General features: G+C 39.1%; 1 protein-coding gene across 1 annotated transcript in view; it reads left to right on the forward strand.

The window, feature by feature from the left end:
* DHRSX (dehydrogenase/reductase X-linked) overlaps window positions 1–24,626 on the forward strand; it is a 166,825-nt gene that overhangs the window by 124,053 nt on the left and 18,146 nt on the right. The window contains exon 6 of the mRNA XM_069855050.1: window positions 12,911–13,118. Within this exon, the coding sequence (XP_069711151.1) occupies window positions 12,911–13,118 (208 nt within the window). The remainder of the gene's footprint in view (window positions 1–12,910; window positions 13,119–24,626) is intronic.

Genomic DNA, 24,626 nt, shown 5'->3' on the forward strand with positions numbered 1-24,626 from the left:
CAAATAATTGGCAGGTCTGTCCCATGAACAGCATTAAATGAAGCTTGTGCTACTGTCTTCCATGTTTCCTCTTTGGTTTTCTTTCTGCCATTTTACCAGTCTGATTTATCTCATGTTTCTCTTTTCAGCTACTTCTTGGCAGGAGGGTTAATTTATTTTTGTCTTTATTTTTCTTGCATTTTACATTATTTTTCTTCCTTTCTTATCTCTCTTTTCATGCCTTCCTGCTTGCTTTCTACATTAATAGTTTAATTGTCACCTATGTATTTTGAGCTTTTTTGTCTCTATTGCTTTTCCCCTACTTAACTCTTTTTCTTTCTCTGATTCTTTGGTTCTTGTTTCTGCTAACCAGTTCATATCCTCCTCTCTGTTTCTCTTTGTCTTCTCCCCCTAGTCCCAGTCCTGTTTCTCCCCTGCTAATGTCATTTCTCCTCTTCTTCCCACTCATACCAGTAAGAGACACAGCATGGGTACATCAAGGCAGGACAGAGCTTGTTCCAAACTGGCAGGGCATAGCTCGTTTCATGTGTGTTATTGAAAATGCAAACGCACAAGAGCAGTGACTGTTCTCCCAGTTCTTTTGCTGAAGGATATATGAAGAACATCAAACACCTTTGTGGTCTTTTAGATCCAGACCATTTTCAACAGCAATCACATGAGTCAACAAGGGGATCCTTAAGGCAAATCATTCTCCTTCATCCCTACTTCAGATACAACTGTTTTCAAAGAGGTGAAAGTTTAACACAAATGCTATCTACAAGCATTTCAACAGTGGTGATTTCAGCAATTACATACTGATGGTAGTACACTGTGCCCTCTAACAGCATAGTTTAGATGTCCTTTTTTCCTCTTTTGCCTGCCTTAAGTAATACTTTCTAAAGTAAGAGAAGAAAAAAAATTACAATCATGAGATAATATGGCTGTCCTGTTTTTAGCAAAAGCTTAAAGAACTTTGTGCCACCCTCTCAGGTTGAGATAGGATTGAATGGTTCACTGGAGTTCATGGTTCTCTTACAGGATGAGATGGAGGGCACTCATTCAAGTACGTTACCTACCAAAGTAAGAACGAATTTTAGGAAAATAAAGAAAAAAATCTCTTACTCCCTTTCACAGGCTGTGGGTCACACCTGACTATGCTCCCTTTCCCAGGGATTAGTATCTGTGTGTTCTGTCTAGCTTTTTTTCTCCATGACTAAGTATTCCTTTCATCATTCCCTCTTTTTGCATGTGAAATGGGCCCTGTAAAGCTGTGAATCACAGATCTATGAACTCCCCAGCCACAGTAACACAGCTCTTTTTCTAGTTCACATCTCCTGTAAATTCAGGAATGGTTAGTCACACTTTTTCTGCTCTTTTTCCTTTGCTTTCCAACTGCAGAAGAAACTGATGCTTTTTTAACTCTCCAAACTGTACAGTCCCCAGATAATTTTTTGTTTTGTTTTGTTTATTTTCCCTGTAGCTGGAGTGACTATATATATTGAATAAACTGAATTGCCACATGTGCATCCTATTTGGTGTAAAATAGGATAAACAGCTCTGCCCAGGACCATGGGGAATGCTGGGGAGACAAGGTAGCTCCAGTTAAATCTCTGTTAGCCAGTTCAAAAGGACTATAACAGGAGTTGTCACAACCTGCTGGGAAAATCTGTCTGCAAAGTCCCTGGAGACCTCTTATTCTTGGATGGATGTTGCCCTTCATTTTCACTTCCTGTATGTGTGTCAAGTTTGTTGGTAAATAAGGTTATATTAAACTTGGGCAGAAAATAGAGGATTTTCTCCTGGCAGGATTGCTGAGATGAGTGTAATGTTCATCAATAGCAAAAAGTTAAAATGTCAAATTACTTTTTGAAAATGTGAATAATTTTTTCAGACTAAAACCATTTATTTCAATGATTTCAGAAAATTTTATTCCTAATTTATTTGTAATTAGCTGCATGAGTACATTATAGTTCATATTTTGAAGGATAATGTTGATGAAACTGAAACTCCAAACATTTAATTTCTAAGTCATCCTATTGAAGTAAGGTATCTCCATCAGTTTCAAATTAATTTCTTTAATCTGGAGATTTGTTTAAAACAGATTTTCTTCCTCAGAATGGTCTGATGAGTTGACATTTTTTTCGATGCTTTTTTTATTGTTGAAAATTCTCACCTGATTCTTTTTCACAACTGATCTGTCACTTGTAGTTTCTTAACTCTCTCTGGCTGGAAGAACTTGTGGCATGTATAGTATCTGCAGTTAAAAAAAAACCCAACCAAACATTAAGCTGATGTAGCATAGTAGTAGCATAGTACTGTCTTATTATTTCCAAATTTTTAAGTAATACAGAAAAATTTGTAAGAAGAAGCAGGAAAGATTTTAAAAATGACCTATTTATTTGTTAATATTTTTGTCAGTACAAATGTCTTTCACAGTTTCATATAAAGATCTGTGTCACTGCACTTCTGCTTAATAAAATGCTGCTAAAACTAAAGAAACTGTAATCACAAAAGATTCTTCTAGAGAATAAGGTAGATATACGTTATTATAGATTTTATTTCACTCAAGGAATATATGAGGGGTTTATGAGTTGTCTTGTTTAAGCAGCTTCCCCACACTGACTTTTAGTGGATGTTCTGCTTCTGTTTGCAAGATAAATCATGTTCCCTTGACAGGACCAAATACCAATTACAACACACTGCTGTATTCAGTTAAATATGTCCTTCCTGCAGCGGATTCCTAAGTTATCCTACCTATAGCTAGTTGGTAAATATTCAAATGCTTAATGCACCCAGATAGGGGTATTTCAGTCCTTCTTTGAAAAATGTTTTCTGTATAAATGCAAAAGGATTTTCTGCTCTGTGAAATGAACCCTTATTTTAGTAGCAGTTACCATTAATTGCAAAAATCAACTTTCTGGCCTGGGAAGTCAGTGTACTGTGAAAGCACCCCCCAAATTCTATAAATTAATTGAAAAAATAAATGGGATGTTATATCAGCAGACCAATTCATCAATCCAAAGGACAGAGTTTTAGTTCATATGCAGCAGATATTTTATCTGTGCTGCAGGTCACAGGTGAACCAAATCAATTCCTGCAACCAATAGCGAAGAAAATTTAGTCAGGATGCCAGCTTTAAAAAGATTTATTTTTACATTTATCAGTGCATTTTTGTTGAGCATAATCAAAATAATTTTAACATTCATTGGTTTCTGAGGAACAGTAACAGTATAATTCTGGTATCACATAGGTAACACCAGACTTTAATGTATTCAGGGAAATTAAATGTAGCTACTTAGTGTGTCACAATGTCAAATTCTTTCTTGTCAAAAGGGCATTACTGGTCTTAATAAACGATTATTAATATCACTTAAAGATTTAACAGGACACATTGTTTCTGAACGAGTTCAAAATTGCAGTGTGTTGCGATATGTGATATATGGGTGGTATGTGATATATGGGTCTTCCTGCTGCTCAGACTCTTCCTGCACAGTGGGTTAGGATGAAGAAGACAACTCTCTGTGGCACACAGGACAGTGGATCTCATAGATGTGCCATTTTCCAGAAAGATGGTTTAATGGTAATTTGAAAGTAATGTACTGCACTCATGTGACAGAGAAGGCAAAAGGGACTTGAAGAGGAGTATGCAGAGTGGAGGTAGTTTGTAACCCTTGAGAGAAGGAGGTTAGTTTAACATCTCCCTGTGAGAAAAAAGACTCATTAAGGCTGAATGAACCTTAAAAGCTTTGGAGTTCAGGTCCTGGGTGACTAGTCAAATGATTCGCATTTTGATTTTAGCATTCCTCTCAGTTGCTTTAACTACTGGTACCTTTTCAGCAGAGTTGTCCTTTGAGCTGCCTAACATAGCTGGGGAAAGCTGGCAGATGTGCCTGTAAATCCTTGGAATAATGTGTTAAGGAAAACAGTCAAAATTATCAGCTTGCCTTACACAAATCCTCTTTGCAATCAGCCTTGCTCTTGCTTCTGGTTCTTTTGAACCATATATACCTGATTTTGCACATGCATTAATGTTTATAAGCTGTAATGGAGGGAGGCAAAAGCAAACTTCTATTTCTGCGGCTACAAACAATAACTCTTATCCTTTTCTCTGCTCTCCATTCTGAACTTCTTTCACTGGAGAACTCTTCATCTATTCAAAAGAGGGCCAGGCATTTGAATGCTTAAATCTTTGAAGAAATTTGGTCTTTTCATTAAATCAAGTTCTCTATAGAAAATGTGTTTTCTATGAAAAGTACACTTTCTAACTAAACTATTCACTGTAAAAGTAAAGAATTTTAGCCCTGGGGAGTTTTCATACTACCAAGATGTCTTATATAGTTGTAACTTTGTTGCTCCGCTTCTTCTGTTCTCGTGATGTGTCAGGTGCAGTGGCTGCCCTGCATTTCTTGTCATGAGAGGTGTACACAGCACTGTCTCAGCCTCCCAAGGACAGAGACAGAGGTGCTCTGTGCCTCACAGTAGCTTTCTGAGAAGCTCAAGAGCTTTTAACAGCAGTGCAAGCTGTAACACAGCACTGCAGAAATGTCCAGATTAAAATGTTGTGATTTTTGCATGAAATCTTTTGATTCTCAGCTCAGTGGTGAGGTGTCAGTATCTGAATTACCAGCAAAAATCAATCAGTCTGCCAAATCAGCGGTATATTTTAACTCTTTCATTCAGTGAGTGCTGAGGCAGGGCTTCTCTGGGCAGAGAGTGATGGCATAGGATTTTCTGCACAGTATTTTTTACATTTTAGAGGAAAAAATGATTCAAACCATGCAGTCTGTGTGCACCTTTGAGCCATGTTTCCCCTGATAAGTCAGACCAGTCCTTCAGCATGTTGAACACCTACACTTGTGGGATACATGTGGCACCTCCTCAACTCCAAGCCAGTGCAGTGGGTTCAGCCCACTACAAAATGAAAACTTACATTACTTTCATATATAAGCCAACAAATTTCATGTAGTCTACTGGAAATATGCTAACCACATTTGGTGCACTGCACTGGATTTGAAATGCATATGCATATGATCTGGAATGCACTTTATTATGCATAACCAGACCCTGCAGCTCCACGTCTGTTCCAGAATTAAAAGCCCAGAATCTGCAACTAGTCTGTAAAAATCTACACCAGCTTTAAGATGATTTTATCAAAACAGAAATAAGATTTGAGATTATTAAAGTTATTATTGGGCCATTTAATGGCCTTATATGTGTTCTGGTGGAAGGGAAGAAACCATAAGAAGACCCATTTTTTTCTTCCAATTTAAAAGCCCTATTGCAGGAGAGTTAAGAAGCTTTCCACAAGTGGGAGAAGAGTGCCTTAGAGCTCTTCATGTTATAATTCAAGAGATAATCTTAAAAGGTGTATGACAATCTTCAATAACCTGAGGTCCCGATTATCCAAGAGAGAATATGGAAAGATATATGGCCATGATGTTTCCCCATTACTCAAAAGGGTCATGAGCACACAGAATGTACTTTGTGGAGCTTTGACCTGTTTCTTGGCTGTAGCAATGTAAAATCTTGCTTGCTTCCAGTTATTTACTTGTTTGTTTGTTTGTTTGATGTAGATTTTTAATGGAATTAAGGGATACCATTATGCTCAAATAACACTTCAAATATTAGCAAGTATTTATACTGTATCATATGGATCGACTGTAGAAAAAGGCATAGAGGCATTCTATACCTTTCTTTATAATGATATATATTTCATATGAGAATGGAATTACGGTAATTGCAACTTGAACTTACCATCAATATTTAAAATTATCAAAGCATTTGCAATTAATAACAATTGTGCACAAATGGAAACTTAGATATTTTTTTAATAGATGCTGGTTCTGCTCAGACTTTGTGAAAACCAGCTCTTGTTTCTTACATTTAAGAACTATGTTGAGCACACAGCAATGGAGCTGCACACAGCAATGGAGCCACACACAGCAAGGCAATCTGTAGAGCAGGAGGGGATCTTGACATCTCACCTCCTGCCTTTAGGAGGGATGAGACAAATGAAAAATAATGCATGATTCCATCTGTATGACAGAAATGCTAAGAATGACAAGTCTCTGCTTATTTTGCCTTTCATAGTTTTTTTTTTTATATTAAAGACCTTCCAGGTTCCTTCACTAACTGTACTACTCGAAAGACTGTAAGTTAATTCTTGTTCCCTTTGAATTTCCTACAATCTCTAACAAGGGGCTACACACTGAATGCTATGTATTTCTACAGTGAAGTGCTGAAAGTTGGGAAGCATGGCTTTACAAAAAAAACCACAATCCAGGTACCAGTTTATGTTTCCTGCTAAACAGTGGATTAAGCTCAAGCCAGGAGTTACTGGTTTGTAGTGAAGTCAAATGCTACTAGCAAGACCATCACCAAAATTTTAGAGAGAGCAAGTGTTTCCTGGCCCTAAGCTTCTCCCATTACGCTTATCTTCTAATTTAAGACAAAAAATACTAATTCACTACTGTGGAAAGATTTCAGAAGAAACCCAGTTTTGGCCAGAGCTGTTTGTGATCAGTATGTGGCACTGTGCTCACTGCAGGGAGACAGGGAGGTTCTGAGATATGATTAGCCTTTGTCTATGGGTCAGAATGAAGGGACAAGGTGGTCTGCTCTGAAAGTGCTGCCTGCCTCTGGCTGCTTAAATAACCACTGTGCAACCTATTGGGACATGAAGAGCTTGCTTTTCAGCTTGCGTAGAGCCACCAATTTAATTTTTCAGTCTTAAAGCCTTCCTTAGCAATGTGTCCATCACACAGTCATGAGGGCGCTTCAGGAGTCCCTAATGCTTGAGACCCTGTTCACTCAAATTATAGTTGTCTCTGTATTCAGGTTAAAATACATGGGGGGTATGCTAAGGCCACCTTGACTGTTATATGTACACACACACGCATATATATATATATATAAAGGCTTTATCAAGTATATGGAAGAAATATACTTGAGGAAGTGTAGTTGTTCAGTGAACACCCAAAATGTCCAGGCATGTATTTGAAATGGGTGACCATATGTTAGCCTATAGCAGGAGCTAGTAACAGAACAGCTACTATACAACATAGTATAATGTAACTGTAGCAACATCTGACTAAGTAGAGATGTTAACACGTCTAGTTTTGTTTTGCTAATGCATATTCTTCTTTCATTTGTCAGTTTTCAGTTTTTCAGTGGTAAGAGAGTTATTCTAACTCCTCCAGCTATGTCTTGTCTCCATTTCTGTATTTTCCTTTTGTTTTGTATTGAGGGAAAATTGCAATTGATGAGACTCAGCAGATGCGTTCATGGGATAAATATATATAGTACTTTCAGAAAGTCTGCTTAAATCTAATAAGCAATATTTAGAACTCAGGCTTTGGTTTGTTATAGAAAGAGAGAAAATAACTGCTTATGATAACCAGAAAAGACTTACCTATATTCAGCAATAAATTTCTGCAGCTGCCTTAAAATAAACTGCAAAAACTATCAAAAATCTTGTGCTACATTCCCTGGAGAAAGAAAATTTAGGACTGTGAATGCTTCATGAGTGTTTAATAATAGTCTTTTATATTCTTGACTAAGCAATGGTGATGATGTATTGCAAGATTAATACATAAACCATTAGGAAACGTCAGTCATTTTAATACAGCAAGTCTGTGTTTTACTTAATTCATGGATTCATCCTAAGGCATATATTGAAATTTTGTGTGGCCTTTCATTAAAAAACCCAGCATGTCACCCACATGCTGCATCACTTGTCTTTTAATGGGGCACATAGCAATTGGGTTGTTCTGCAGTTTGATCTTGATGCACTCTGCCCTCCAGGCAAATGAACACACTAGAAATTGGGGATTGTGCTGATGGGTGAAGGGAGGATGGTATGTGCAGGGCAAGTGCGGTGTGAAAGAAGTCCACCTCAGGAAAACTTCACTGCTAGCACTGTCCATATTAAATGTAGCTGTGTACTGGTCAGTACGGTCACAGGTCCTCTGAGCCTTTTGTTGAAGCAAGATGTGGTGGGGAAGGGAAAAGTTGCTGTCACTGCACCCTTCTTTCAGTTGGGGTGTATCCACTTCCTGCCTGTTTGCTCATAATGCAAAAGTAACTGTTAATAAAAGACAAAAAGCTGAAAGCAGTGCAAGAGCCTGTGCAGAGGAGCTATGGAGGAAGTAGTCTGCGTAATTTTGTTTCCCCTGTTACCCAGTGGGTATCCTGAGATGACTTAATGCGTTTCACTAAACATGGTATCATTGGACATAAATGGGAGACCTCTACTGAACACAGACTAACTAAAGCCAGACAGTAAAGAAACCAGAGTAAGACTGGTTGCTACGTGGAGTGTTAAACATATATCCCATTTTCAAACTTTGATAGCGACTTCAGTCCATTTTTAAACACCTAATTAGCCACTGCATGCTCCAGTTTGAACTTTGACTTCTGATTATTTATTACAAATACATCGCCCTTACATGCTAGGAAGACTGCTGCTGGAGACAACACCACAGAGGTGAGTGGTAAAATCGCTTCTGGTGGAAAAAAAAAAAAAAAAAATCCACATACCACAAGGCACTCACTCATTCCAGAACTGAATACTTACTTACTTTGTTTTGGCAAAAATACAAAACAAACCCTTTACCTTTTCCTCCCTAATTTTTGTAATGACATTTCAAACTTGTCAGTCAGTGTTGAAAGGAACCTTAAGCCAAAAGTAAGAATTTCTGCTAAAAATTAATTGAATAGAAAATACATATCTTGCCTTATCTTGATCAAAAAGCTGTTATTTTAAAAGAAGAAGGTCTTGGATACTGCTGTTTGCTTGGCCAGATTTCAAAGCAGCTAATTAAATTCTGTCTGCCTTAACTCCTCCTGTGGTTTCCATTTAGCGAGTTGTGCATTGCCCTATTTTATCTGCACCAACTTGACAAAATGCTCTAAGAGGGCATCCTCCAGGGAGACTATTTTCCATGGCAGAAAGAGTGGTCCATAGAGAGACCCACTCAAATGAGTTCTCCAAACTACCAATGCCTGACATGCAGGTCCTTCCCTTTGGACTTCTCACCTAGTCCATGCTCAGTGTCTTGTCTTGCTCCATTTGTCCTAGTTGCTGACTGTGCACAGGCTTGCAGTACTCGCAGCATGTGCTGTCTGGCATAGCTCGAGCCTCATGGGCAGCATTTATTAGGACAGACCCCTGAGCATTCGAACATTTGTACCTCTTAGCTCTCTAGATGACTGACCGGTGTGTGTATATTCCATTGGGAGCTGGGAGCTACCAGTCTTTTGCCTGGCTGGACACCTAGTTAGGAGGCAGACTTTCTCTGCCTGACTTACTGCAATGCCCTGCATCCTCAGGGGTCCAATCACCACAGGCACACTGCGTGGACTGATGTGCCAGTATGGTTTGCTGGTAAGCTCTGTTCTGCTTTGGGCTGTGCTTTGGTTGGCCTCTTGTGTATGTTTTCATTTTAGAAGGCTTTTAGAGCCTTCAGAAAATGAAAGCAATGTGGAAATGCATCATGTCAATATTATAGTTTCATTCACCATAGAAAATGTGAGTTTTCTCACATTTGAGCATAGAGTGCCAAGAGAAGCTACACTTAGATGCATAGGCTTTATAGCCAAATAAATCCATGTGTAGGAATACACTGTATGGTTTTAAACTGAGGAAAGGTAGACACAATGAAGAGATTTTTTGTGATGAGGATGGTGAGACACTGGAACAGGACCTGTAACTCAGGGTTGTTAACAGCGAATCTCGTGTTACTAAGAATTATTGTAACACCCCACCCGAGATTAAGCATTGTTGGTCTTCCTAAGACAACAAGAAATTCTTGTTCTTTTTCTAATAAGATAATAATAAAGCAGTTCATACTACTTGACAAAAAAAAAATCCCCCCCAAAGAAAATGTTGAGGCACTGGAACAGTTTGCCTACAGAAATTATGGGAGCCCCATCGTTGTCAGTGTTCAAGGTCAGGTTGGACATGGCTTTAAGCAACCTGATCTTGTCAAAGATGTTGTTGCCCAAGGCTGTGGCGTTAAACTATATGATAGTCAAAGACCCTTGAGCCCAAACCATTCTGTGATTGAATCTGTGATTCTACATGCATGTGCATAGGAGATGTAGTTGTAGTACAGGTACAGAAGCCTGCGAACTCCTGTGTTTTTTGATGCATATAGTAAAGGCAGGATGTAATTAAATCAAGTAACTAGTGTTGATATTTTTCCTGACGTGGTATTTAAACAACATGAACCTTGTAAGACAGGGTCTCACGGACAAAACAGTTACTCATTGAAAATCTTTGTCAGTTCAGTGTCACAGGTTATTCCTCTGTCTTATGTAGTTCATTCATGTCAGATTCCTGGAGAGCAAGAAGCACACACAGAGAAAATGGGAAGAGAGCAGGTATTCATTGCAGGGGTTCTGCCAAAAGTGCCTATTCTGTGTATCCAATTTTATAACCTTCATAACTGTAGTATGTTATTGAAGTTGGGTTCCCTGCTGCCTTTCAAATAATTTGCATCTCTGCACTGTGATATAAAAGGCTTCCTTGGTGATTGGATAGCTTTTTATATCTTCTCTGCACTAGTGTTTCTCTGACATGGATATCTATGCAAAGTACAAGGCTTTTGAGGATCCAGCCCTTGTAGTTTATGCTTCATTACCACAAGGTAAGTCAAAACAGCACTTGCACAAAATGTGGGAATGTGGAGCATTCACTGCCCTCCTGCTTGGCATCTGAGGGCCAGACTAGACCCAGGCAGAACAAGTCAGAGTAGTCCCCAGCCCTGCTTCCCTTCAAGACACTTGCCAGACAAGACACTCTAATTCAACTCAGGAAGCTTGTCCCGTGCCCCAGCTTGAATTCTGCACAGTAGGGGAATGGTGGCACTGATGGAGAAGTGCCAGGGCTGGCTGCCAGCTGGCTGCTGGAGGCGGCTTCGGATTAGTGCTTATTGCCATAGGTGGCCTGAGCTCTGTCCTGTGTGGCTGTGCAAAGGAAGCTGGTAGTGGGTGAGGATCTGGTCCTTCAAGTTAAAAGAACTGAAATATGCATAAGGCATAAGGTGACATTTTGAGTGTCTCAGATCAGAGGACAGACGTTACTGAATTTAAAATGTAACTGCAATTTCCTGACTAATGCCAAGTCACTTTTACATTCATGCAGTGATTGTTCTTTATTCTTAAGACAGCCCATTTTACCCCAAGGCACAGGCATTATCCAGCATGTTACAGCCCAGGCAATTGGTTCGCTTAAGGACTGTCTATGATCAGCTGTCCTTTTTCATTCTCTCTCAATTTATATAGTGCATTTGTAGCCTGTTTGTGATTTTCTTGAACAAGAACAGATCAGAAAAAAAAAAAAGGTAAAGAAAAAAGAGATGCGCTAGAGAGTCAGTGCTGTTGTCATTTACTTCCTGTAGCTGAGCTGTATGATTTATGATTGTGTCTCCAAGTTTCTGACTCCATTCAGATAACATGAACAGTTAAATTGCTTCAGTCGCCTTATACTTCAGCAGAGAGTCAGACTGTTTGTTAGCATCCAGGGCTTTCTGTGGTGAAGTGCACAGGATATTATAAATAAGGTATTCAACGAGAATAAGATAACAAAAAGAACTCTGAGACGTATTTGCTTTTCATTCAAAGTAAAAACCTTGCACATAGTAGCAACCACAGGAAACTGTAGGCAGGCTTTTCAGCAGAGTGGAGGCATCCCCAGCCGGTGCATTTGCAGTGCTAAGAGTGAAGGTGTGGAGGCTTTAGCTGCAGGTGTCACAGAGGCGAGACAACAACTACGGGGAAGAACAGAGCTGGGAAAGAGAGATCTGCTCCTGGGTGGGTGGCCCACTATCTCCCTCCACCAACACTAGCTGCTGCCCCACAGACCCTAACCCCTGGCTCCACACTGGTGGCAGCAGCAAGCAGCACCACTTCCTTAGGCTCTAGCAGAGGTGAAGGTGAAGAGGATCAAAGCTGTTCTCCTGCTTCCAGGAGCCTGTAGCTTTAGGCTCCTGCCTCTTTTGCCTATGAGTGGTCTGTAATGCCAGTAATTACCTTTGGTTCTGCTAAGCACAAAAAAGGTTAGATGAGAGGCTCTAGTAATTACAGTGATGAATTGTCATAGCATAGGAATTTGTGGAAGTGATGCTGAGGCCCCAGTCGGGAGGAACATTTTAAGCAACATACCTGCTAATTTGCCTGGAACTAGCCTGCTTATTTGAAAAAAAAAAATACTGCTGCCTGCATGCAGTGAAACTCAACTAATCAGCAGTTCCTAGAAGGTTTAACTTGAAAGAAAGGCAGATTCAGCAGCCAGATGAGAGAGGTGCACAGGAGTTTCAACAGGTAGTGTTTTGCTGTAGCTCCCAGTATTTGTGTGCCTTCTCGCACCTCCTGTTTGGCACAGACCCAGCCAGCCGTCTTTGCTCTAAAGGCTATATATGTCATAACTGTGGTTTCACTTGCAGATGCTGCCCTTGCCTCATCTTTTTATCCATCTCTTCAGCTGTGCATGATCTGGTGTGTCACTGGGGCAGGTGCAATGATTACCTTACTCATCTTACTCAGAAGCCTTTGTCATAAACTAGTAGATCCTGCTGCAACACAAATAATATTAACCAGGAGTAGTATGATGCAGCACAGATTTACACTATGGGAATGGGTTATGCATATGCAGAAAGAGGGCAGTTAGGAAGGGGAGAATAGTTTGAGGGCCACTAGTTGATGATAGCCTGAAGGCTGGTGCCTCAGCATTTCTAGTTTAAATAGTTTGACTTACAGATTCTGTCAGGTACTCTATAATTTTATTTTATCACATATACCCCCCATAAATCAGAGTTCGCGTCTGATGGGGTAACCACCAGAACTCCAGCAAACAATGCACCTGCCAGTGATAAGCTGTTTTTATGCTTTTTTATGTGCGTCTCTGTTTCTCTCTTTCTTCTCTATACAGATGTTCGTATTCGCCCCATGGAGCCTATGCCCAAAGCAAACTTGCCCTTGTGTTATTTACATATCGACTACAACATCTTCTGACTGCAAATGGAAGCCATGTGACTGCTAATGTAGTAGACCCCGGAGTAGTGAATACTGACCTCTACAAGCATGTCTGTTGGGTTGTAAAAGTGGTCAAATGGATGACATCCTGGCTGGTTTTCAAGGTATGCAGTTTTTTAAATCTTTTTGCTACATTGTAAGAGCTGTAGTCAGCACAGAGCTGAAGGTATTTTGGAGTTTATCGTAATGTTTGGCATTTATTGTATTTCTCTGTGCTGATGAGACGTACAAAATTGAGCAAGACAGGCCTTCCCCAGAACAGTTTTTTTTTAAATGGAAGTAGCAATAAGACAAGGGAAGACCTTTCACAATCTGTGCCCATGTGCTAGTTATATCTGCCCTGATCTATCTGTGAGCCTTTATGTGTACATGGGGAGAAAAACATCATCCAAACACAGAGGCAGAATATGCAAAGCATTCTTCGGAAATGTCTCGTATGTGCTTTTGATAAGAAGCAGACATGATCTGGCTGGGTCTACATGTACACAAGACATTATTGAGAGGAGGGCAAAGGGAAAAAGGAAGCCATAAAAAAATGGTGGTGGAATGTGTGCATACTCCAGGCTGTGTAGGTCCAGACACTTTTGCTCTGGGAGGTGGGACAATTTTTATTTATCTTTTTCTCATCCTAACATGGACATGTAATGGTACCTGATTTCCTAATTTCTATTCCTGGTCTCCAGTAGAAAACTTAAAGCTGTTTGATAAAACCAATCCAGAAGTGGGGCAGACCCAGTTACGGTTAACTTCATCATTTTGTAGTGGAGTAAGTAGATCAATCTGAAATCAGTTTAGCTGTGTAGGTGCAATCTCCTCCTGCGGACAAGCCTTAGTAGGACTTGTGCTGAGAAAATGTACTGCTTATAACTTTCAGAAAGTAGTTTTGGATTAAGCGAATGGAACCTGATTCCATTAGAGAAAATTAAATGTCCTAATTAAACTTAAGTATTTTAGATCAAGGGGCATGTCCCACAAAGCAAATTAATTTTAAACTTTGATATGGAAATATCACTAGTTTTAATTTTAGAAATGAAACTGGAGGCTGGAAAAGCGGCTGTAAAATAAGATGCAAACAAATAAACCCATATTTAAAAAATTAATAGTGTCTTCTGAGTACACCTTGAATATTGCAATAAAATTGTAATAGGAATGCTCATAATACGTAATGCATTCTTAAAGAAGCAGAATGCAGCTTTTTCAGACTGTATATATTAAACTTGTTTTCCCTTTTGGGATTGCCATTTTAAATTTCAGTCTCACGTGGTTATGTTTTTTTCACTGGACTTGTTTCATCTTCCTAACATAACAGTTTCATGTAGATGTGTAGGTTGTGTTCAGCTTTTCCTCTAGAACCACAAAATTCTGACAAAATTTCTGTGTCTGAGAGTGAGAATTGTATCTCTTGTTGTTTACAGCACTCAATCCCATTCAATTTTATTGGTGTGCCCAGGATACATATTTGTATTATACTGACTGTAGTTAGACACTGAATGGGATGTTACTGAATGCACATAAAATGAGTTTGGCTTTATCATACGAGAGAGTATTATGCTTACAGCTTGAATAGATATGCCGTCAATAGTTTCTAATCACTTCCAGTTCTTTGGATGAGACACTGGTCTAAAGGAATTTTGTCTTGCAACAGATGATGGACAGACATACTGATTTACATGGAAGTGCAATGTGTGTAGTGCCTGAAAAGCAAATGCATCAATTGCTTTTTGAGTCAGAATAACTGTGGGTTTGGATAGATGAATGCTTCAGTTATCAAGGTTGAGATTTTCATGCTTTTATATAACACTCGTGTTTTTTTCTGTAAGCCAAAGGCAAGGGAAGTTCTTACTATCGCTCTTCTCATCCTCCCTTAGAATTCTGAGTTACAGCTCCTACTTCAACTCTTTACTTATTGCTTAAGACATGTTTACGTATTCAGTATTTGTCTTCCTTTCTCACAATCAGGAGCACTTCATCATGTAGGTACGCCCTGTTCAGCTCTGGCAGAACTGCATCACAAGCCAATGTTTATCTCCATGGCAAGCTCACGTTGAAAGCCTGCCTGGCGATTTTGGGGGCACTATTCCGAGCACTGTAGTATCCAGCACTCAGGCCTGGAGAGGTATTGTGCTGGCCTTGTGCACTAAGGTAAATTTCCCCTAAGAAAAGTAAGAAAACAAGTACAAGAAAATTAATTCTGATAGTATTAAATGATAATTGATGTTCTGGATTTCTTCACTCCTGAAATTTTTGTTCCTGAGTGCACATATATGAATCTTCCTTCTAGGATTATGGCAGTAATGCAGTGAAAATGAGGTGATAGCTCTCTAATCATATTGGCTTAACTAACTTTTATCACCCTAAAGTATTCCAGAGTGGTTTCTAAACATACGCAGGAAATTGCTTCATCCACTGCAACCTGGTGCTTGTGAGAGCCAACACAGCCCAGACAGCTCTGGTGAGGAAACGCATCACAAATTTATCTCATCACATTCCCCCAGGAATCAACATGTTTGATTTAATTACAATATAATATGGCAGAGCCTCCACTACCTTTAAATGCATTTTGGCTAGTACTGGCCCCAGTTGCATTCCAGTCAATTACCTCCTAAGGACTGCAGCCCAGCACGCACTATTGCTGGGCTGCTCATGTTTGAGGTGCCTCAGTGTGGTAGATGGGGCTGTTGACTCAACATCTGCTTCAGAGACACCTGAAGATATTTAGGTGCTTAAGAGAATAAACCTACAGTCTTGTAAACAGGATGTAATACGTACACAGAAGTTATTCAAAGTATTAACAGCTTGAATTTCTCAGAACTGTGGAAGCATTGTCCTCTGGTCTCCATAAGCAACTCAGTAAAAATCTCTGCCAAATTAGTTTGGTATTTTTTTTTCCCAGCAAGATGCAGTGAAGGCAGCCCTGTAGAAATAAGATAGGACAAATTAAAGCAGCCAGTGATAGTCATAAAAATTGCAAAACAAATGCCTGACTTTATGAAGTGATGGCTTCATTCTTTCTCAGCTCAACTCTTTCTCAGGAAGGTTATTGTCTGCTGTGATATTCTCTAGATTTCAGTTTTGCAAATGTTTTCTCTATATTTTTAATAAACAGGGATTGCACCTGTAACATGCAAGACAGATATCATGTTCATTTCTCAAAAAAATAAATCTAATTTTACCTCTATGACTTCTCAGTAAATAAAAGCTTAAAAGCTGTCACAGCTCTCTTTTGAGAATGGTGAAATATATTATCCCTTAGGAGTTTCTAACATACAGTGATCTCCTTCTTGAAGATATAAATTCCAAACTGCTAAACAATGCTAATTAATAAAATAATAGAGCTTAAAATGACATTGGTCAGGCATCAAATTTCAATGTAGCCAACACACCAGTTTTAGTGATGGGTAACGTCAAAGGTGGAAGCTGGGAAGGTACTGTTTCTATCTCAAGTATTTCTGCTTTGGGTACAGATACTAAGTAGTCATTCTTAAGCCAGGTGGCCTCTGCTTATGATACAACTAAAATGCCTTAGAGCAAAAAAAAAAATGTTAACTGTCATTAATATCCAGTGGCAGGGACTGTTCTGCTTTTTACAACTTCATTATGCCCTTGAAGAAGAAATATTCCCCACATAACATCACTGTAAACTTCCCCCAAAGCTTCCCTATGACAAGCTGGGTGAATGTGTCATTATCAGATATAGAGTATTCTGTCCTTTCAGCTGCCTCAGATGGGTATTTAGGAAGGCATTGTGGAAGGAAGACTGTACATCAGATGTTGTCTCATCTGTCATTTCCTAAGATATGGTGCCGTGTAAGTGATTATTGACTGACAAACTGAAAGTGAGTAGGATTAGTGACCCTGCCGGCCTGTAAAGCAGAAGGGAAAGGCTTCAGGAGTACAGGCTAGAAATCAGGCAACATAAATGATTTAATTTCTTTTGTCTGTCAAAGTAGGCTTAACTTTAGTGTAGTTTTCCTATAACATTTTTAAAGAAATGCTTCCAGTCTGTAAGTGCTGCTAGAAAGTGAGATCTAAGGGATCTTGATTCGTCATTCATGCTAGAGGAAATAGCAATGCAGGTCTTATTGCAGCATTTCTTATTCAAACTGTCCCTTTGGCACTCTGAATGTAGAAAATTCATTTCATCCTCCCCCCATCTCTCCCTGGGGTGTCAGAAGACAAACACATCACCACACAATAACACCAGCTGTACAGAACAAGAATAATTGAATTCTATAGCTGAAAGCAGCAATCCATCAGCATCAACATTTTTGGTCCATGTGAGTGCATAGTCCTCAAATAAAGCTAGTCTGGAATTTTCTCACAAAATGAAAACTTCTTGCAGAAACATATCATTCACAGTGAATTTTTACTAAAGGCTTTTCAGATCAAAAATATGAATCCAGTCAAGACCAGAGAGAAGGAAACAGTCTACTTTATTCTAGTAACTCTGATCTTTAAGTGTTCCCGTTTAGGTACACATTGGTATGAGGATTATAAGCTTCAGATCCATAAACATTTTTGTGTATCTAATAAATATTTGCTTATTCATACAGCTGTAGGATGATTCTAGGGGGAAAGATGGAGGTACTCACCTGAGAAGGATAATAAGCAATCCACCTTCAAGGTACCAAATCCTGGTAATCTGGGTAAAATTTTTGGATGTTAAACCATGGACTTCGGTAGGCATCTAGGTCCTGCCTGTTATGGGGTATGTTTATTTATTCTAACTGCTAAATAAGAAGGCTTTGGAGTACTGAGTGGTTTGTGTCCTAATTAGGATTGGACCTCTTTGAAGGAGGCTGACTCAAAGCACACACCTACATAGCATTGGACCCTGGTCTCCACTGTTGTTCCCCTGTGGTCACAAGATAGCATTCCTTTGTGTATATTTTCTCAGGCCTGAGTAACCAAAATGTTTATTGTAAGAAACATGTTGAGAGTTGCTGGAGAGTGTCTTGATGGCAGGAAAGTGAAGGATTTATGTGGTGTGCCTTGGCGTATGGCGTGCAAAGGGATAAGAACACTACACAAAATTGGTGGGATTGTGTTGGAATACATCACAGGGAGTCCAGGCCATTGAAGCTCTTGTTTATAACTCTTATTTGGAGCAGCTGCTGGTGTGATCTATCCCCAAACCACACCCAGGCTTCCTCTTGGAGGGTGCTAGTTTGAACAGGCTAAAGCACAGCCATGGAGCAAGCAAAATATGAAGCAGTGTACACAAAGACGTGTCTCGCACCCTATTCCAGTTTTAGTTGTTTGGTTAAAAAGATAAAAGCGTCCCTTTTTATTCCGGACAGTTTGAAATGGGAAGACTATCTTCCATCTTTCAGAAGTGTTCACAGGGCAGGAAAACTGTCTCTATATCTAACTCTGCCTGCAAGATTGACCCATTTTAGCCTGGAAAATGGTCTAAAAAATTAGAGGTTGAACCTACACAATTCATTATGTGAAAACCTACTCTTGCCCAATGTGAAACTGTTCTGGAGTAAGATGTGTGGACTGGTAAATGGCTGAAATGTTGTGATATCATTTTACTGGCAGATCAGAAGCATAGGGAAAAGAGGCAGCTGTACTGTAAGAAAAGGTTTATTCCTAACTTCTATGTAGCAGAGGATTGTTGATTTAACTTGACAGCTCAAGGCAGATTCTTTCATTCTGTCTGAAAGGAATTAACTTTGTATCCATAAGACTGAAAAGATAGCATCTGTACAGCTGTAATGGGGAGAGAGTAAGTAAAGAGTTAAGAAATTGTGAAAATATATGAGCCTAGCCAGTGTTAGCACATCTGCATATATTATCTTGTAATCTGTAACTATTTTCATGTTCAGAACTCGCAGCGTTAGTTAGGAAAGAATCTTTCCATCCAACAATTTACTCCTTACAAACATTTCTCAGCAGTACTTTTGCATGTATTTGGTTAATACCTTTATATGATAATATATTCCCTGACTTTTTGAAAATGGAACAAACACAAAAGAAAAAGATAATTTGCTGTGCATCAAAAACATGCCAGGGACTCAATACTAGTCCTTTTCAGTTTAAAAGAAGGTAACCACAATGCCTGTAATGTAAAGGTTTCCAAAAAGAGGTGGAAAGGTTGGCGAATTAGAGAAAATCTTGAAATTTCAACTAGATCATTAGCCTTTAACTTTCAATCCACAATGCTTATAGTTAGGAGGTATAGCATCACAGTACTGTAATTCTCCCTTGAATATGCACCTGTCATATTCTACCTCCATTGCTACATAATTAAACTTACATTTTCTTTCAGTCAGATAATACAATGCTGTTGGAAACTTAAACCCATTGATAGCAGGATGCAAGGCAGCCACTATTCTTTCTTATCAGCGTATCTCTCAGACAACTCTTTGAAAGAGAAAAAGAGAAAGAGAAAGAGAGAGAGGGGACTGTCCTAGCCTGACTGAAATGACCCATTCAACAAGGATAGGAAGAGGGTTACAGGTGGTTTCTCTCTTCCATGTAAAAGAGCCATAACACTAAGTCAATGAGAAAGATGACAGGCTTCCCTTGGAAAATCCTACTAGCAAGCATGTGGGCAAGAAGCAGTTTGGAATTAAATCACTAAAATTAGGAGATGCAGAGGAGGAGGCTGTGGGAGTGAACATTCATATATATATCGCTATACACACACACACACAGACACACACACACGCAGACAGTTTGCCATCAGGTGTGGTGTGCATTATAAATCAATTCATATTTCTCTAGGGGTGATCAATTTAATTTCTTATTATTTTTTCTACTTGTGAGTATTGCATCCATAACAAAACAATGCTGATAAAATTTATATTGTAGAGCTCCATCTCCTAAAGCCCCTACTCACTACAGAAAATTTAATTTTAGGAGTTTTTGGAGATTTACAGACACTCCATTCCACCTCTCTGAATGTGGCAGTCCTTAAAATACCAGTAAACCAAGGAAACGGAAAATCCTTTCAATGTTAAGTAAGGAAATTCTTCGCTGAACAACATAGATACAATTTTTAATGATTCTCCTGAGCTTTCAAAGATTGACAGAAAATGCCAAGTTCTGCCAAGAAGCTGGAAACATCCTCTTTCCAGTGCTCTAAGGCATCTGTGCCTGGAAGCCACCTCTGAAATGTCTCCTAGTTCATAAATGCCTGCAATATAAATGCCTGCATCAGAGCTGTTCATCCAGTGATCTCCTCATGGTCACTGCTACTACTGGATCTATATTATCCTAAGATAAATATCAACAGTTGACCAGATGAATCAAGTCCTTTGAGTGCAGTTTATGCCCATGCAAGACGAAGGGATCATCTGGTAACTAGTTCAGCTGTAGATGTCTGTGCTGTATAATGTTAGTTATAAATAAAGTATAAATGTATAAATAAAGTATAATAAAGTTAGTTAATATGAATCCCATCGCAGGATACAGGATATTCAGCTTGTGTTATTTTAAATAAAAACAATGCTAGTAAAGAACTGAACATATTATGGAACGAGTAGGAACTGGAACAGTATGTTCACATATCTGGGGCAAAAGTAATCTGTAATTAAGCTGTTTTTTTCAACTGGCAGCTCTAATGAGTTTGGGGTATCAGACCATTTCAGTGGGAAATGTATACGTGGGCAGCTACAGGTGAGGAAATCCCACTTACTTATAAAATCTCTTTCTCATATATGTTTACAATCCATCATGTGCTGCCATTATTTATCACATAGTTATTGCCATCAATTTAAATAGGTAGTTATGAGTACTTGCTGTATGTATTTATAATAGTGTAGTGTATGTAACAAGAGAACCATGGAAAGAAAGCACCATCCACTACTTGAGGAAGAACTGGAAATAACAAGTACATGTTTTAAAAAATAACGTTATCATCCAGCAGCTAATTTGTGAATTGTGAAAAGTTTTAGTTCAGAAGTCACTTGAATAACTAGTTTTAGTAATGACTATAACAATTACGATTGCCAGCTCCAAACATCCATGTCTGCATTTTAGAAAAGATACTGACATGTTGCAAGACATAGTTTACATGGTTCGTTTTGTTCTCATCACGTTCTCACCTAAATATATGGAATTTGGTGGATTTTGGTAGTTAAACATGAGAAAGTAATTTGGTGCAGTGGCTCTATCTCTCATTTTTCTAGAAGGATCTTCATCCTAGATGTGGCACCAGCACAAGTCACCGATACAATCTGTCCTGTGTTTGTGGTTTCTGTATGTTACTACACATTTAAACATTCTCTTTAAATTGTGTCTCTGAGTCTCTTCAGGACAAATTACTACATTTGGTTGTTGACATCTTGGTGCTGGAAAGGGGAATTAACCACAGCAGTTACATTACAACACACCAGACGCTCTGTGGGGAATACAGAGCATGTGCAGAAGAGGATTTAGATGAAACCTGAGCAAAGCGCAGTAAAACAAGAATGAACTTGAACAGTTTATCTGGGATGGGATTTATAGTGGTATTTGTTTGGTCCCATCACATTGACCTACTTTTCTGTCAGTGGAATAGGAAGGAACTGCTGCTGCTGATCTTCGACTCAAGAACAGTCTGAAAAAATAAAAGCTGTTCACAATGTCTCTTAATTGCTTATCAAAGTCTTTGAGCTAGCCACTGCCAACTTATGAGCTTAACTTTTAGCATCTTACTAACAGTTTATCCAATTGAATATATATATTACTTTTTGAATGAATAGCAGGGGCCAGAGTTGGTGCTCTGTGCCTGGCAGCTCTGTGTGCCTACAGCTTTGCTGTAAAGCGTTGTGCAATGGCTCTTCTTCCATACCTGAAGCAGGCAACACCGTGCTGAGGCTGGATTTGTCTCAGGAAGAGCAGCATTGATCGAATTACTCAATATTTTTGCCTACCGAGTTCTTGAGATGTGAAATGCAGTCTTCCACAGTGTCTACCACTTGTTGCATAGCTGTCCCATTGGTTTTGAAGTTCAAAGTACTGAAGACAAAATGACATTCTAAGAGTATGTTGTGAAAGCTGGCTTTGTTCTAAAAATGATGTAGAAGAGGCAGCATGGGGCAGCATACTTATTTTTCTGTCAGGCTTCTACATTGTCCAGGTACAAAGGTTATTTTTGTGGCTGCCCAAGCTGTGAATTCAGCTTAATTATTTTTCAGAGAGGAGTTCAGTTATCACGACTCTTATAACATCATGATCAGTAATGACAACCTAGGTCCCCATTTTCCTTTGCATGTAAAATAATGACTTGCGTTACTATGAAGTTTTTGGTACTTCATCTGTGACTTTGCATAACTGTAGCTGTTCAGAATCTGCTAAAAAAGTAAAGAAGACCCAAACCTAAAAGCATCCAGGTCTAAATCTTGTTGCCTATTCTTGTAGCAATGATTATCTGATCTGACTTTGCATCCTCTATGTGAAGTACTGTAAAAATCCTTATGTAAAGCATTTAACATGTCTGATCCTGCTTCTTAAATGTTCTCCTTGATCTGGGTCTGGCCTTTTATATTTCATGCTTGGTTTAGGTTTGTGGCACATGTGTCCTATTTTATATGCCTATTATCTGGGGAAGTGGATTAAGGCTGGCATGGATACCCCGAACCATAATCGCTTTAAGGGGGCCTGCAGGTCTCCAGAGGTAGTAAGTACTTCAAATGTGTATAATGCAAGATTCAGCTGATGTTGCTTGAAATCCATTCAAGAAGCAGATCTGGAAGGCAGGAAGGAAGCAGTGTTACATAGTCTTTTTCTTCTAAATATAATTGCCCTGTTAGTACTATCTTATATATACTCAGTTCTCAGTTTTGATTTTGGTGGTGTGGTGGGTTCTTTCCTTCTCATATTGAAGCAAACCTATTTCATTTGAAGCATCGTTTTCACTGCAAAATATATCCATCACCCAGTACCTTGACTGTATAACTTCTATGAGAGTTTCAACCCACTCTGCACAGCACTGGGTCATAGGCAGATTGCTGGTGAGTCATCTACTTCCAGCTTTTTGAAAAAGTGATAAAATATAAAATGCGTTTGTGTTGAGGTACCTGAATTTGTCATCTCCAGGTCACTACCAACACTTTACTCAGAGGAGCCAAGGGGATTATAAAGCACGTCCAGTGCTCAGAAGGAGCACTTGCAGATGTGACGTACAATCTGTTCCACACTCTCCCAGTTGGGAAGAATGCATTTGCAGCATTAGCATCATTAGACTTTATAGATGTGAGGAGGTACCGTTCTGCTCACACTGCTCACACATTTACTTTAAAGACAGCACATCCTTGTGTGCTGGTTTCAGTTTGACTCTGTAGAAGCTCTAGGCAACAACGTTTGGGTTTTTTCTTTTTCTCTTTATTAACAGGTTATTTCATGATATCTAGCAATAGCCTTTAATCAAAATAAACAGGAGTAAGGTTGTTTTTAAGGAAACAATTTTCTTAAGACAAAAATTAATCCAAGCAAGCTGAATCAAAATATATTTACTTTGAGAAAGTGAGAAAGAAATAAGAAACTTTTTTTCTAATCAATGAAACTGGACTCTGGAAAAGGCTTCCATAGAGTGGTAGCTATAAGAAAGCTGTTGGTTTTAAGATGGAGTTTAAAGAAGTTTATGGAGAAGATCAGCTGAAAGGATAGCCACAATATATGCAATATGCAGCAATCAGAGATGTCCAAAGGGTTCTCTGCAGTCCCTTGTGCCTTCTGAATTCTTTTTGTATATAGAATCCAGTTAATTTTCCTCAGGTTTATGTGTTTTGCTCACACATTGTAAAGAAAAAGGAATCCAGTGTTGGCGTTCAAAAGTGAAGATTTCACGACAACAATTAATTTTTATTTTGAATGTTTTGATCACCCAGCAAATATTTCTTTAGGAAAAAATTTGGTGAAACTGTGCCACTTCTTGCACTCACCTCCATCATTGTCTTTCTAGACAATAGTTCTTCCAGTTGTTTGCTGATGAACTGCGTTGAACTGCTTCCAGCTGTGCTGGCTCTTGGCTAACAGGAAAAAATCAAAGATGCGGCTATGGGTCACACTGAAGAACCTTTAGTAAAAATAAGATCTTTTATTGTCCTGGTCAAGAAATCTGTGCTATTATCACATTATTAGAAAATAAGTTAACCAAGGTAAATTGAAAATGGAACTGTAGAGATAGTTGGTATAACTACCCTGTCAATCTCTAATCTGGGTTACCACAAAATTCTTCGAGAAGTTGGTCAGTGCTAAGAGACCCTTTCCAGCAGAGAGGCCGGGCAGCCAGGAGCAACAGCGTGACACTTGTAAAGGAGACTGAGACTGTGGCTTCCCCTTTGTTTCCACAAGCAGCTCAAGGCCCTTGTCTCGTGCCTTTCTGACTGTCTGGTTTGCTTCTAAAGTACCTATGAGATGACTGGGGAGGCTTGTAGCCCTGCTGGAAGTCAGCTGAGGAGCTTTAACTGATGGTGTCCAGAGTGGACAAATGATGGGTTTCACAATTAGGATTTCCATTCCCAAAGTGTCCAGAACAGAGAGTTTCATTCAGGATTTTGCCTGAGGGAAAGAAAGATGTTATTATGCTCCTATATTGTGATGGCAGGTCTGCCTCACTCAAACTGATGTTTTCAGTGTTACTTGCCATATTGTTCTTATGGAGAAATTATACTGCACTT

This window comes from Phaenicophaeus curvirostris, chromosome 1 (genome assembly GCF_032191515.1).
Source record: "Phaenicophaeus curvirostris isolate KB17595 chromosome 1, BPBGC_Pcur_1.0, whole genome shotgun sequence".
Lineage (NCBI taxonomy): Eukaryota > Metazoa > Chordata > Aves > Cuculiformes > Cuculidae > Phaenicophaeus > Phaenicophaeus curvirostris.